Source organism: Mycteria americana, chromosome 4 (genome assembly GCF_035582795.1).
Source record: "Mycteria americana isolate JAX WOST 10 ecotype Jacksonville Zoo and Gardens chromosome 4, USCA_MyAme_1.0, whole genome shotgun sequence".
NCBI classification, from domain to species: domain Eukaryota; kingdom Metazoa; phylum Chordata; class Aves; order Ciconiiformes; family Ciconiidae; genus Mycteria; species Mycteria americana.
In genome coordinates this window covers 1,363,699-1,377,851 of record NC_134368.1, presented here as the reverse complement: position 1 = coordinate 1,377,851, position 14,153 = coordinate 1,363,699, and the positions used below count along the sequence as shown (strand labels likewise).

The 14,153-nt window shown below is 56.4% G+C and overlaps 1 protein-coding gene across 9 annotated transcripts in view; it reads right to left on the bottom strand.

Annotated features, from left to right (window-relative positions):
* Positions 1–14,153, bottom strand: part of DYSF (dysferlin) — a 107,450-nt gene that overhangs the window by 74,249 nt on the left and 19,048 nt on the right. For all 9 annotated transcript variants that reach the window (XM_075499422.1, XM_075499426.1, XM_075499430.1 and 6 more), the window contains 12 exons: positions 13,785–13,898; positions 13,055–13,232; positions 12,279–12,403; positions 11,649–11,755; positions 6,656–6,848; positions 5,942–6,097; positions 4,785–4,916; positions 4,185–4,351; positions 3,409–3,523; positions 3,180–3,285; positions 2,379–2,521; positions 1,208–1,381 (listed from right to left, as the gene is read on the bottom strand). In XM_075499422.1, the coding sequence (XP_075355537.1) occupies positions 1,208–1,381; positions 2,379–2,521; positions 3,180–3,285; positions 3,409–3,523; positions 4,185–4,351; positions 4,785–4,916; positions 5,942–6,097; positions 6,656–6,848; positions 11,649–11,755; positions 12,279–12,403; positions 13,055–13,232; positions 13,785–13,898 (1,710 nt within the window). The remainder of the gene's footprint in view (positions 1–1,207; positions 1,382–2,378; positions 2,522–3,179; positions 3,286–3,408; positions 3,524–4,184; positions 4,352–4,784; positions 4,917–5,941; positions 6,098–6,655; positions 6,849–11,648; positions 11,756–12,278; positions 12,404–13,054; positions 13,233–13,784; positions 13,899–14,153) is intronic.

The following is a 14,153-nucleotide window of genomic DNA, read 5'->3' as shown; positions in this document are numbered from 1 at the left end:
TGAGAGATTCAGGAGGCTGCTAAGAACTGGGCACTCCACCTTTAACTGACACAGCTAAGAAATGCTTGGAAAATAAATATGCAAAGTAGATAATATCAGGTCTAACAGGCTTTGAGGGTGGAGGGCAGGAAGGGGCTGTCCCCGGCAGCCTGGGGCAGGTGGGGGTTCAGCAGCACACCAGTGACACTGGGGGACACTTAAATCAACCGGGGACCCCCTGCCACCGCGTCAACATCACCAGGAGCGAAGCAAGCAGTGGCTCCCAACATTGCCATTTTATTGGGGCTTTTTTCTCCTCTTCCCCTTTGCTTCAGCCTCTGCCCCACACATGCGGGGAGGGGATTTTCCTCCCCTGGGTCTCTCCCACATCCCCCAGTACCCCCAGCAGACGGGTCCATCAGCAGCCAAACTCACAAACCCATTTCATTTGCAGGCTAACGAACACAAAACGAGGGCACAGCTGAGTCCTTTGGAAAACTGCATGACCAAGCAGAGACCCAAGCCAGCCCCATCAGAAACCCCTCACCCACCTCCCCTCACCCCCGGAGCCAGAAAAGGGCACGGGGGGTTCCTGCACAGCCCCACGGGCGTGCACACACACACGTGTGCATGGACACACACCCCGTGTTATAGGGTTTTCCAGCTAAATCCTCCTTGATTGCCTCTGCTGAGATGCAGAGGGATGAAGCGCCTGGCCAACAATCGTATCAGTGGGCCCCAGGGCGAAGGGGGAGAAGCCAGGGTCCCACCGGCAGCCCTGGGGGTGGGCGGCAGCTGGGACCCCCCTAGATGGGGCCAGCATGAGTTCAAGGCTGATGCATGTAAACGCCATGGAGCCGCTTGCGTCCCAAAGGGGCTGCTGGGTTCAAACGCTGGACGGAGGGAAGGACAGAGCAGAGACGGAGGGAAAAAAAAGCCAAATGGGGGAAAAAAAAAAATGAAAAGCCCTATAATAGGGGCTTTGTGCTGCTGTGGTTGGTTCTCATTTAGTTATTGGAAAAGCCAAAGGATTATGAAATCCAATGTATTAAGAAAGCCAGAATATGAGCTAAACAAACAGCAGCGGGTGCAGGCGGCAGATAACGAGTAGCAGATAACGAGCTTTGCTCCACGTCTGCTCCCTGGGGTGGGACAGAGGGTGGGAGCACACCCGACCAGGCTCCCCTCCCCAGGCAGCAATTTTCTGGGGGGAACGGTGGGTACCTACCAGGGCCCCCTCCAAGGCGAAGACAGCGGCAGCCCCGGTGCGCTCCAGGGGCTCCATCCTGCGTCTCCAGCGGCGGCGGCGGAAGGTGTCGGTCCGGCGATGCTTCAGGTGGAAGCGCCAGCCGAAGAGAGAGGCGTACTCCCAGCCCTCCCCGTCCAGCTCCTCCTGCTTGTGCTGCCGGGCAGGGAAACGCCAGGGCTCAGAGGGGTTCGGTCCCACCACCCCACGGCCCCTCTGCAGGTGACGATGGTGGGACCCCGGCACAGCCAAGGGGCAAAGCCACTTTGGGGCTCTCCAGGGCCAGGGTTGTGCCCACCAAACCTGGGTCCAGCCTCTTTGAGCTGTTGCCTGCTACAGTTGTCCCACCTTGTGTCCTCCCTGTATGTCTCCGGCTTAACCAGGGATTCAGCCCTTCGTCTAGTTCCTGGGGTGAACCCCACTTGGAGAAGGGTCTCGCTGGGCTGGGGGCTGCCTGTGCTGAGCAAGGAGGGGGCCACATCTGCCCAGGCCTGGGTAGCACCAGTGCCTCCATCTTCCCAGCCTGCCCTCCGCTTTGCCACCACCTCTGATCCCTCCCGGGGCCACCACAGCTCTGCCACCATGGGACATCCCGTCCAGGGCATCAGTCACAAGCCCATGAAGGCTTTTTCTCCCCAGAGTTGTGTCACCTCCCTGTGACACTTGCATCCCTTTTGCAAATGGGGTGGCAGGGCTTTCCCCATGCTTTCCATCCACAATTATCTAGAAAAAGTGCTGGAAAGGGAGTAAAGTGTCTTGGGGAACTTGCTGGGGGGAGGGAAGAGCAGCAGTGCTGCGGTGGCATTTGCAGTCCAATTGCACCACCTAGAGGGAAGCAGGACTGGGACAAGGGACAGACTGGGGACCTTCGCCAGCCCCGGTCCCCCGAGCTGCTTTGTGGCACTGGTGGAGGTCCCCGTCCCACCCCACAGCCCAACGAAGCACCCCTGGAGTGGTCTCCACCTCTGGCAAATGTTAACCCCCATGGTGGAAACCACAGAGGCTGATGCTGCTCCAGCACAGAAATCAGGGCCACCAGGCTCCAAAGCACAGCAGGTCTCTGCAGAAGACCAAGCACCTCCACCTCTGCCTGGAGAGACAGCGACATGGCCCCAACCCGCTCTCACCCTCTTCTCCTCAGACCCCATCCTACCTTCCTCATGGTCTCCATCTGTGCGAGGTCCCTCCGGCGGAGCCGCACCCAGCGCCGTCGCCGGTTGGTGTGGTACATCTTCTCGGCCGGCACCCAGGCCTTCGGCTTGCGGTCCGGCGGGATGGTGATGCCATACTCCCAGCCTTGGAGAGAAGGGGACACCTGGAAGAAGGCAGGAGAAGAACCCCCCCACCTTGCCTCCCACCAGGGACCTCTCTTCACATATCCACATATCCAGACCTGAACAGCTTTAATGGCCAAGGTTTGTCCAGATACAACACGCTTTCCCAGTTTGCTGGTCCATGCAGATAACAACCTAGTCATGCTGCTACCCAATGGAGGTGTCCCTCTGGGGATGCCGAGGTGATGGATTCATGGTGTCCCACCAGCCCTTGGCTCAAAGTCACAGCTTCGGGACTGTCCTCTCTGTCCTTCCCTCTTCAGGCAACCCCAACCCTTGTGACCATCTCTGATGCTCTCTGGCCTGATGCTTTCCATTTCTCTTTCACCAGAAGCCAGGTAAGATCTTCCAGAAGAACAACCTGGACTATCCCCAGCAGCAAGGAAAGTGCTGCCTTTGTGGCTGCCCACCCCACAGCCCCAGCCTCCGGCAGAGCAGGGGGGAGAGGGTACCCCCAGGGCCTGATCCCCTTCTTCTGAAGCCCGTGGGGCAGCTCACACAGCCATGAAGGGGATGTTATCATCCCTAGTGCTGGATGGGACTGTGGAAGGAAACACACCACGATGGGCAGAGTAAAGGAAATGAAAATGGCACGGATGCCCAGAACTGCTTTCTGATACCTTTCTCATCCACGGCTCTGTTGAGGTCGGTGTCCCACTCCACGTCTTCCCATTTCCAGCCTGGAGGACACTCAATCTCATCCTTATGCAGGACCTTCTCCCCATTCTGTGGGACGAAGGGGTGTTTTCAACCAAACGGTGCCCAGCAGATGCCTAAATCTCCCCCGAGTCCCCCGGGGCTTCCTGCCACTGCAGCGGCTCAGCCCCGGGCTGCCCACTTCATCCTTACCACATCAGTGTAGGCATCAGTCATGTGGATCCACTGGCCTCCAGGCAGCCGTACTTGGTTCTCAAACACCTCCTCCACAAAGCTCAGGTGCCCGGCGTCCACGTCGTGCAGCAACCTGCACCCCGGGGAGATGCATGGCATCAGGGGCTCCCCCTCCTGCCCTCCCAGCCCCGCACGGGCAGCAGCACAGCCTCACGTCTTCCCTCCTCTCGCGGCCGGCCACACCACCCCAGCACACGCTTTGTCTCCTGAGCCTCTTCCACCCCAGCACACGCTTTGTCTTCTGAGCCTCTTGCACCCCAGACGCACCAAGCAAAGCTCCCACGAGACCTCACCAACCTGGCTCAGGTGAAGCCCAAAACACAGGCTGTAAATCCAATGCAAGAAGACGGCAGAGCTGTGCTAAGCACCCGCCGTTCCCTCCCATCCCCTCAGTGCCTCACTGGGATCCCACCTCCAAAGCTCCTCAGTGTGGGGCTTGCGCAGGCACCCCGGTGAGCTGGGTGCTGGGGCCATCATCTCCGTGAGCGCCTGTGCAGCACCCACCGCCTCAGGGACATCACCCAGCACAGAGACGATGCGTCTTGCATTAACGCCGTTGACTACCAAGGACAGGGCGAGCAGATGAGGACCCCCCTCAGAGCCCCCTCATGGCACCTCAGGTCTCCATCCAGCTTTCTGGGTGGCCTTGCCACCAGCTTAGCCTCTGCTCAGGTTTTCGGGGTACCCACGACAGCCCACCCAGGCTCTGCTCTTTGCAGAAAACCACCACTCACGTCTTCTCCGGGCAGATGAACCAGTCCCCGGCCCAGGTCCAGCCTGTGGAGGGGCGGAAGCTGTCTTTGGGCAGCTTGATCTTGCCAGTGACATCTGAGTATTTGGGATAGGTCAGGCCGGTCGTGCCCCAGTTCCCCACCAGCGCCAGCTTGGTCTGGTTCTCATACTGGGTGAGCAAAAGCAGAGAGGTTTTTGCATTGGAGGCACAAAATCCCATGAATAATCCTTTTGAAATCCCATGAATAATCCCTTCCTTCCTGGAGAGCCCCATCCTGAGGACTGACCTCCTGGGAAGAGCCTAACCCCCCCCACGAGCCCCCCCGTCCCCATGGGCACCCCCAGATTTCCCCCCCAGCAGGTGGAAGGAGATGTGAAGCCACAATGCGGCTTTATGGCTCATTACCAACCTTCCCCCCAACCTTTCTGGCTGGATGCTGGTGGAAATGGCTCTTTCTTCTCATGGTTGGCAGGGGCTGATGTGACCCCACCTGGCAGTGCCCTCACCCACGGTCCAGCCCACCCGCTCCCCTCCATGGTGGAGCTGCTGCCCACGCTGGAGAGAAAAAAGCCCTCTATGGTGGTCCCTGCGAGATGCTCACCGTTTCGGCAAAGACGGAGAGCTTCCCCTCGGCGTACTGGTTAAACTCCTTCTCATCGACCGACAGCCCGAACCAGAGCTGGACCCGGATCTGGGCTGGGATCCTCGGACCCATCGCCTCCTCCTGGGGGTACTGCCAAAGGCAGAGCCCCATTAATATCCCCGAGGAGGATATTAATGGGGAATGCTCAGGATGCGAGGCTGGGGGTGGTGGGTACGAAGCCCCCGTAGCCCCGGCCGGGGATGCAGGGGGTAGGTGGGACACGGAGCATCCCTGGGAATTGGGACATCAACAGCGTGCAGAGCACTTTGGGGATGACCTCGAGGAGCTTCAAAGCCCCAGTGGTCAGGGCTCCTGTGTCTCGGTGAGACACCCTTCAGGGCTAGGACACCAAACCCAGCCAACATACTTCAGCAAAAATAGAAAGAATAAACAGGGAGATGTCTCACTGCCCTTTTTTCTCTCTCTCAGTCACTATTTTTCCCCTTCAAGTGATGCTAGTTTTCCATCCAGAGCTAAAGTACAGAAAAAAACCAATATATTTTGGTTCGTCTTTTGCTGCCAGCTGGGCTTGGGGTTTTGGGGTTTATTCAGTTTATTTTATTTCACTTTATTTTTTTAGAGCTTGTTCAGCACTGATTGTCTGCTCCCAAGCTGGCACGCAGCGAAAGGCCAAAGAAATATCATTTGAGATGTGAGAAGCTCGGTAAGTGCCTGGCAGAGGAGGCCTCAGCTTAAATTTCCTGGGGTGGCAGAGGGTCAGGAATTTTGAAAAACATAAAATAACATTAAAAATTTAAAAAAATAAAATATATTTTTTTAAAAAGCACCATCTGGGCCAAAGTGCACCCATCTTCACTGCCCTGGAACTTGCAGAAAATATGAAGATATTCACGGGGATCTGCTGCAGATCCATGCAAAGAGGAGCTGAACTCCACCAGAAGCACAACCAGGCTCTCATCGTGCAGGAACCAGCTTCAACAGGGTCGAAACTGTGGCTGGGGGTCCCCGGAGCCCTGGGCACTCATGGGTTAACGCAGCCTGCTGTGCTGGGATTTCAGGTTTCCCTGCACAATTTTCTCTATATATATATTTTTTAGGGGAAAATATTTTTAAAATTAATATCACGCATGCACATATATCAAAAGCCAAGATACCTTCAGGAAGATGGTCTGCAGCTTCCCGCAGTTCTTGCCGCAGCAGCTGGAGATGCTCCTGGAGAAGAGGACCTCGTGAGCTGGCACACGGGCGTACGCTACGCGCTTGTCTCCCTGCAGCATCCAGATCACTATATCGGGCAGGCTGTTTTGGGGCTGGAAAACACAAAAGCCATAGCGTCCAACTGGGGGGCTCCAAATCAACACGTCGGTCACGGAGGGATGCGAGAGGCTGGAGATCGGCCGTGCCCCAAGCCCTGCCACCAACCCAAGCCCATGAGGTGAGACCAGTCAAGCCAAACCCCACCTCAGCAGCTCTGGATCCCATCTGGGTCTGGCCAGGGCAGAGCAGCCCCACATTTCCCCAAGCCCTGCCCTCTGCAGCCAGCCCAGGTCTCTGCAGCAGCTTTGGTTGAGGGTTTACTGGCCGTGCTGTAAAGCTCTGCCATGAACAAGGCTAAACCTCAATGGCCGGGTGCCAAACCCGGTGCCTTCCTAACTCGGTTCACATCACTGTGGTGGGATGCAGGTGCAACCCTCGCACGAGGGGCCAGGACCCTGCCTGCAAGAGTAGCATCCTCTCTGCATCCCACCGCACCGTCGGGCAATTGCTCACAGCCGTCGCACCAAAACAGCACCGTGACGGCGAGCTCGGGAAGAACGAGACCCCTCCAAGGTGAAAAACAGCTCCTGCCACCATTGCAGCAGCGTTACCTCCTCTGCCATGGCCTTCAGCCTGGAGAGCCAGTCCTCTGCCTGCTCCAGGGCTGCCAACAGGCTCGAGTCTTCATGCTTGAGCTTCAGGGCTGCCTTCACTATCTGCTCCAGGTTGGTGCTGCGAAACCGGTACATGTTCTGGTCCAGGTGGGTGCTGGCCGGCTTCCCCAGGACATCGGGCAGGGTCAGGCTGCGGGGATGGGCAGAGAAGCAACGTTAGCAGCTCGCTCACCCTCTCATGGAGTTTTGCTGTCTTTTTTTTTTTTTTTTTTCTTTTTTCTCCTTTTCAGCAAGTTTCCAAAGAATTAACAAGCCACCGAAGATATATTTGGGGAACATGGCAATGCCAAGAGCAAAGGAGCTTCAAACCGCACTTGCAGCCCCCACGCATCACCCACAGCAGCCAGGACGGAGCCCTGGCTGAGCCGTGCACACCATGCACACACACACACACACACACATATTAATATAAATTGATTCAAGCTGCTGGATAAACATTTCAGGAGTCCGGGAGGATCTTCACTGTGCTGAGCCATTTAGAGGATTTCCTGTAAAATGCAGTGATTTACGGTGCTGCTGTTATTAATGCTCTTCTTGCTCCCAGCTCCCGACCCACAGCCCCCCGCCAGCCGCAGCATTCCCCCTTCGGGCTGGGACTGGGCTCCGTAAGCCCCGTTCTTATTGCATGATAAATACGAAGGACAACATTTCTTGCCCAGCTATGCTCATCGAGATGTGCCACGGGCAGATGCACGTGGTGGTACCTGCCCAAGGTGGTGTCGATGCCGGTTGTCTCAGGTTAATAACATGGATTCCTTTAACAAGAGGCTTAGGCAGAAATTTAGGGGGAAATCTAGTTCTTTCATTTCTCTTAAAGAGAATTGGTTTGGCTGCTTTTTCCAAAGGGAGACGGAGCTCTGCGGGTGTCGCTAATTAGCCCGATCGTTCCGTAGCATCCTGTGCAAGGAGCTAAACTAAAAGACCATGTTGGGATTGCAGCCCCAAGCCCTCCATGGTTAGACCGATCGCGCTCCATGAACTCAGTTTTGTGTGTCCACGCTTCGTTTGTGTATTTATTCTGAGGGAGCTGCTAATGAGCTGACCTCCCGCTCGCTTTCCACAGCTTGCTTTGTCACTGGTGCATGGGAAGGACACTGCTCACCTACCAAGCAAACACGACTTAGTGGCAGAAACTAGGATGTACTTCAATATTCTTGCAGGAACAGGAAAGAAAAGTAAGGGGGGAAAAAAAAAAAACCTAAATATACTCACTGCAGATGAATTTAATTTCAGAAAGATAAATTATGAAACTACGCAAAAAGGAAGAAATGTGTTAAAGAGCTGTGAAAAGGAGCAGCAGGAAGGGTTAAATCCTATAGGCAGCACGGGAATGGTTTGAAGACACCTTGTTCCTGGAGACATGTACCGCATGTCAGGGACCTGTAACAACCACAATGGTTAAATGAAGTTAAATTGTGCTCAGATGGGAAAATGGAAAAGACCACGGACTCCACCAAATGATATGTAAAAATACCGTGAAGTAGTTACGAAAAAAAAAGGCAAAAATATGGAGGCGCCCCAATTAAAAGCCTACAACCTAAAGAACTATCCCTGTTCAGGTGGATAAATGACACAAGGAACGTGTGCTGGTGAGCCAGAGCTGGAAGCAGCATTTTTCATAGCAGGAAAGCTGGGAGCCGGGAGGACACCAGGGCAGAGTCCCTCGTCGGGGTCTGTCCTGCCTTGGCGGCCGGGAGGAGACGACTGGGAGGAAATCAGCTGAGCAGCAAATCGTTTGCAATTCAGGTAGGAAAGGGCTGGACGGTTGGGTGGGATCAGTAGCTTCACACTTAATGTTGCCTCAGGATCAGAGGACTGGAAGGAGCAAGGTGATGGTAACCTCGGAGAGACCTGGGAGGATCTGGGGGAACCCAAGATCAGCGAGTCTGACTCTTCCATCCAACAAACTAGCAGAAACCGCAACCAAGAAGAGAAGAGGAGGCAGTTGGACAACCCAGACCTGAGGGGGTCACCTGCGGAGGGATGCTGGGTCGTGCAGGAGTGACACAATCTTTTGGGGTACTGGTACAGCCCGCCTGGGCTCCCCGGCAGCCCGTGGCATGGTCCTTCCCCAAGGTCTCTGCCACCCTGGACCAAGAGGGTGGTCATCTCCTGGGCAAAGAGCTGGTTATATGGCAGGTGGCAAAAGATGGGAGCGTTGAGTTTGTCTGCAGTGATGGGTCCTGCGCTGGCTGTTAGCACTCCGGGCGCGAATTATGAGGAAAGAGCAAAAGGGCTGAGCTGAGAACATCGCTGCGCCAGCACATAAACGCGTGGTGCATCCTCGTGTGAGCGCTGTGCTTCCAGCTGGGGAAAGATGCGACAGAATTGGACAAATTATGAGGAAGACCAAAAGGACGATCAAAAACATGGACCCTCTTCTGCAGCACCCCCTGCCTATTTTGCCGTGCTCCCAGCTCCGACAGGGAGGCAATTCACAGGCAGCTCTCTTCCGAGCTCCAGCATGGAGCAATTCTTGTGCCACAGGAGACAGGGCCAGGAGCAGAGGGACAAAACCCACCCTTCAGGTCAGCGCTGCTGCCCATCAGCACGAGGGAGCTGCAGGAGCCGCCTGAATCTGGCTGCAATTCAGCGTTTTGGGTACTTGGTTTTGCCACGACTCATCTTTCCCTAACTTCGTCCATTTTTGTATGCTACTCCCAATTCTTCTCTTTTCCAGAAAGAGGCCGTCTTCCATCTCTTCACGCAAAGGTCTGGAAAACAGACGTGGACAAGGCGATGCTGGCAGCACGTCGCTGTTTTCCTACTGGGAACAGGAGGTGGGGAGACCCCCTCCCGCTGGGACCCTTTCACCAGAGAGGTCCAGATCCGGAGGAGGATGAGGAAGCACTGGAGAGTGGCGGGGGGTTGTCCCATCCCTGCGAAATCCCGATAATCCCGATGGAAAGGAGCTCCGTCCAGGCTGAATGCAGAGACCAGGCTTTGGCAGCATCATGGGGCGAGCCGCGGACACGTCCAGCTGCACGGCTCAGCTCATCCCCGCCAGGGCAGAGTGCGTGGAGGGGTGCAAAACCCTCCAAAAAGCCATCAGGGCTGTTCCAGCTGCCCCCACCGTGGATACCACCCTCGCGAGCCAGCCCCGGTCCCCGTGCCAAGCCTCGCAGAGACGGAGGAGCCGCATCCCGCAGGAGCCGAGCACGGAGCGGGGCCAGGAGCCAGCGGGAACCACGGGCTTGGCACATCCCGCAGCCACATTTTTCCCCTCCCCTCCCAGTTAATTGAATCTGTTTTGGAGGGCGCAGCATCTTTGGAAAACCCAGAGCCGTGGCTCATCCCTCAGGTCCTGTCCTGCGTGCCCAGGAGCGGGGGGGTATCGACAGCCCGTCGGATGGCTCTGACCTTTCCAGCGGAGCCAGCGTGCGTGGGGGGCGAAACACGTCTCCTTTATGAGGCTCAAAAACAAATAAATAGGGAGGTTGTAAGTATGTGTGTTTGTTTGCCTAAGCGTGTCCTCCAGGACGTCTGCGGAGCAGGGTCAGCTCGTTCAAAGTCTCCTTGCCCGAAGGAAGGAGGTGTCTGGTCCCACACGGGTGTCACAGGAAGGTCCACAGAGGCTGCACCCCCATGCCCGTTGCACCCCAGCACCTCCGTGACCTCTCCTTGGGCCTTTCAAAGAGCAGGGGGGACAGAAAGGGGGACCTAGGGCTTGGCAGCAAGCTCAGCACCATCTCCCCAACCTTAGGTGATTGGCACAAGCCCAGGTAGACAGTGCGTGTGGTCCTGCAGGCTGGTGACTATTGTGGAAGGGATGGGGGACAACTGGTCCCAGCAGGTTTGGTGGCCTCAGGGACAGCCAAGAAGGCCAAATTCTCCCTCTCTGCTGAGGTAAAGCACCAAGAGCCACTACGCAAGCTTGGTGGTCACAGAGGTCCACCCGCCACAGCCACCGGTTGCCACCAATGGGGTGTCCTACCCCAGTGCAGGGCTGTCTCCACCGCTTGTCTGCTCTCCGCCTACCGCCCGAGGCAAGAAAGTTCCGAGAGGCATGGCAGCTCTCTTAATTCTCCTTGGCAAGGGCTTCCCAGGGCTAAAAACCACATCAACGATCCTACTCCTTCCCTTCCCCAAATTGATGGCATGGAGCTGCTGCACAGAAGTTGTGTGGCCAGGCATGGGTATGGGACGGAACTGGGAGATCTTCATGGGCATACCTGAAGAGGAACCACGGTCCAAAGACCCTGGTGATGCCAGTCCCTGAAACACCCTCCTGAGGGCTGAGCTGTCCTTGGGATAAAACACCATGGTCATACCGCAGCGATGCTCCCCAGAGCGGCTCCTCGTCCCCACAAAGCGCAATCCAGCCCAAAAAAACAGGCTACGTGGAGGGAAAGCCCGTGGCACCCTGCCAGCCTCCCTTGAACGAATGTTCAAGTGCTTAGAAAGGCAAAGCAGCAGCAGATACTGGTGGTGCTGCCCACAGGGATGGTGGGATGGCTGTGCCATCCAGCCCTGCAACATCCTCGTCCCCCCGTCCAGCCGTCAGACACGCAACCCCCACGCACAGCCGAACAACCCCGTTGGGTGCTCTGCACCGGTGCCTGCTATGTGGTGCACACAAGACCCAACTGGGAAGCCGCATCGGTGGCTCCTCACTCCACAAGCTCCACCGTCCCGCTGGCTGGGCTGGGCTGGCTCTGGCTCCTGCCCCGACACAATGCCGCTCATTCAAGCGAGCCACGCTGCAGCCCTTGCATGAAGGCTGGAAATTTATGACTTGCCTTAAATGTCACCTTTTCAACTCCGTGCCTTGGCTCAGCAACCTTTGAAGCAAACATTAGCAAATGACTGGCGTTTTTCAGAGGAAAAAAAAAAAAAAGAAAAAAAAAAGAAGTCGTCCCTTCCAAGATAAATAAGGGCTCTTGCAATAAACGGCATGAAAAGGCTCACATTCAAAACTGGCAGAAAATACCTGCAGTCGGCGATGATGTCATCCATCAGCTGGGCACCCAGGGCGTCCAGCTCACTCGGCGAGCGGTTGGCCTTCAGAGCAAGTTGGACCTTCTCCAGGTTTGCTTCCTGCACGATAGGTGGGGAAGAGGAGCTGCACAGCGGGGAACCCCCTGGCACCCTGCTCCACCCCACGTCCAGGACCCTCCCCAGCGAGTGCCTGGGGCTGATTCCCATGATCAGAAGCTCCAGCCTGGATCCCACCAAGGTTCTGCACCTCCAGTTTTGCTCCTGTTGGAGCTCCAGGGGAAACAACAGTGAAATACAGCAAGAAATCCCATAAATAGCTCAGGAGCTGAAGGAAGGTCCTTGCCTCCTGCGCCTGCATCAGTAGGCAGGTGGGTGGCACAGCAAAAGCACTGTGTTCACACCCCACTGTCACCCCAGTGGGGATGAGGGTGGTCCCTTTCCCTCCATCACTCCACGGGCTGAGCAGGGTACTCAGGACGCCGACAGATTTCCCATCCACAGCACAAGAGTCATCAAACCCCAAACCTGACCCAACCTGGAGATGGCCTCTGTCCCCTCCCTGTCCCCCCAGGCAGGATGCAGAAAGGAGGTGGACAATGCTCCTTGCCATCGCGGCACTCACCAGCCTGTCTGCTGCGTGGTGGAGAAGGTTTTGGGCATCAGTCCGATAGCTGATATCTTCCCAGTAGGATGACAACACCACCACGGGCTTCACGTTGCCCCAGGGCAGGTAGTAATACTGACAACCTGGAGGGCACAGCACACTGGTGAGCTCGCGATATTGGGGTGACAGGGGACCCCGCTCCTCAGGACTGGAGCAGAGATGAATGGGGGCAGTGCAGCATCTGGCCTTGGGCAGAAGCCCATCTTTGGGGCTCTTTCGGAGCAAGAGGACGGGAATTATGTTCCCCAAACCCATGTGCAACAGAGCAATGCACACCAAGGTCCAAAGGGATGTGCGTCAACCTCCACGGCTGCAGCAGGTCCTGCAGAGGAGTGAGGCCAGAAACCAGCAGAACAACCCTAGTGGGGTGAGGACATCTCACGCCAGAGCGAGAGCCCCACAGGAGTCAGGGAAAGGACACCCCAAAGCACTGGCTCTTCCTTGAAGAGAAATGGGCACTGCTAGTGCCAAGGTGCTGCCCAAAAACTACTTCAAGCCAGCACAGAGCTAGAGAAGTAGTCCTGGCTTCCCCACTCCTCCCCAATCACATATTCCCCTTTCAAAGCATGGTTGAAGTAGGCAAAGACCTCTGGAGGTCATCTGGTCCAACCCCTGCTCAAGCAGGGTCACCTTGAGCAGGTTGTCCAGGACCACGTCCAGTTGGGTTTTGAATATCTCCAAGGATGGAGACTCCACACCCTGTCCCAGTGCTCGGTCACCCCTGCGTTGCTCACCATCAAAGACGGCCCGGCTGTACTGCGTGGTGGAGGCCAGGGGCAGGCAGGTGTTGTCAAATTTGTTGCCATAGTTGCCAATGCTGACCTCAAACTGGATGGCATCGTCCACGTCTTGGAGCATGGTGGCCGAGTAGAAGGCAGCGAACAGGGAGTACTTCCGACGGCGCAGGTACTTCTGCAACAGGCGCAGGACCATGTCCATAGAGGAGACACCACCACCGCTCTCCTACACACAGACCCTCCACCACCCCGGCACACACCAGCTCGGCGAGGCCTCCGAGATGGAAAAGTTTATTGCGGGGAAGAAAAGCGTATGTTGCAGGAAGGGAATTTTGGGTGAGATATTTAGAAAAACCCTAAGAAGGAGAAGGCTGGAACTTTCTATAAAAAATACAGTTTAAACCTGAAGAAACGAGCAAAAGGAGCACATGCGCGATAGCGCTCGAGTTGGGATTGGGGTCCCGTTGAAGTAAATCTCCCACCCCTCCATGTTCACCATGGTCTGCTCTCTACCATGCAGCAGCTCAGATGGAGCGAGCTGGACACCTCGGGATGGAAACACAGCAGGAGACACCCTCCAGGAGCTCACCGCCCACTCCACCGCTCACAGGACATCACCCACCCTGGACCCACACCCATGCCCCTCCCCTCGTGCCCCACATGCCGCGCCGCCGGAGGGCCGACCCCAGAGCCCACGGGGTCGGATACCCCGCGGAGACCCCGTTACCTCCACCCGCAGGATGTCATCTGCGGAAATGTCCTCCACCTTCTGCTCCACGTGCTCTACCAGTTTGGTCTCCAGCTCCACCAGTATCCTGCCACGATACGCGACTCCCTCGCCCTTGGGGTAGACCAGGGACAGGCATCAGGACCCCGGTGCCCCCTCCCCACAGCTTTTGCTTTCAGTGGGCTTCATTGCAGAGGAGCGAGATCAGGCAAAGTATTTCTGCAAGCGCTTCGAAGGTAGAGAGCGTTTGGGCAGCAGAGCAATATCAGGAGGTGTTTAGCCAGCGGAAGAATAGCCAGGGGCAGAAAACGCAGTGAAGGTTCCTAATAACAAAGCCAGTTTGGGTTAATAGCAGCTTTCTTTTGGCAA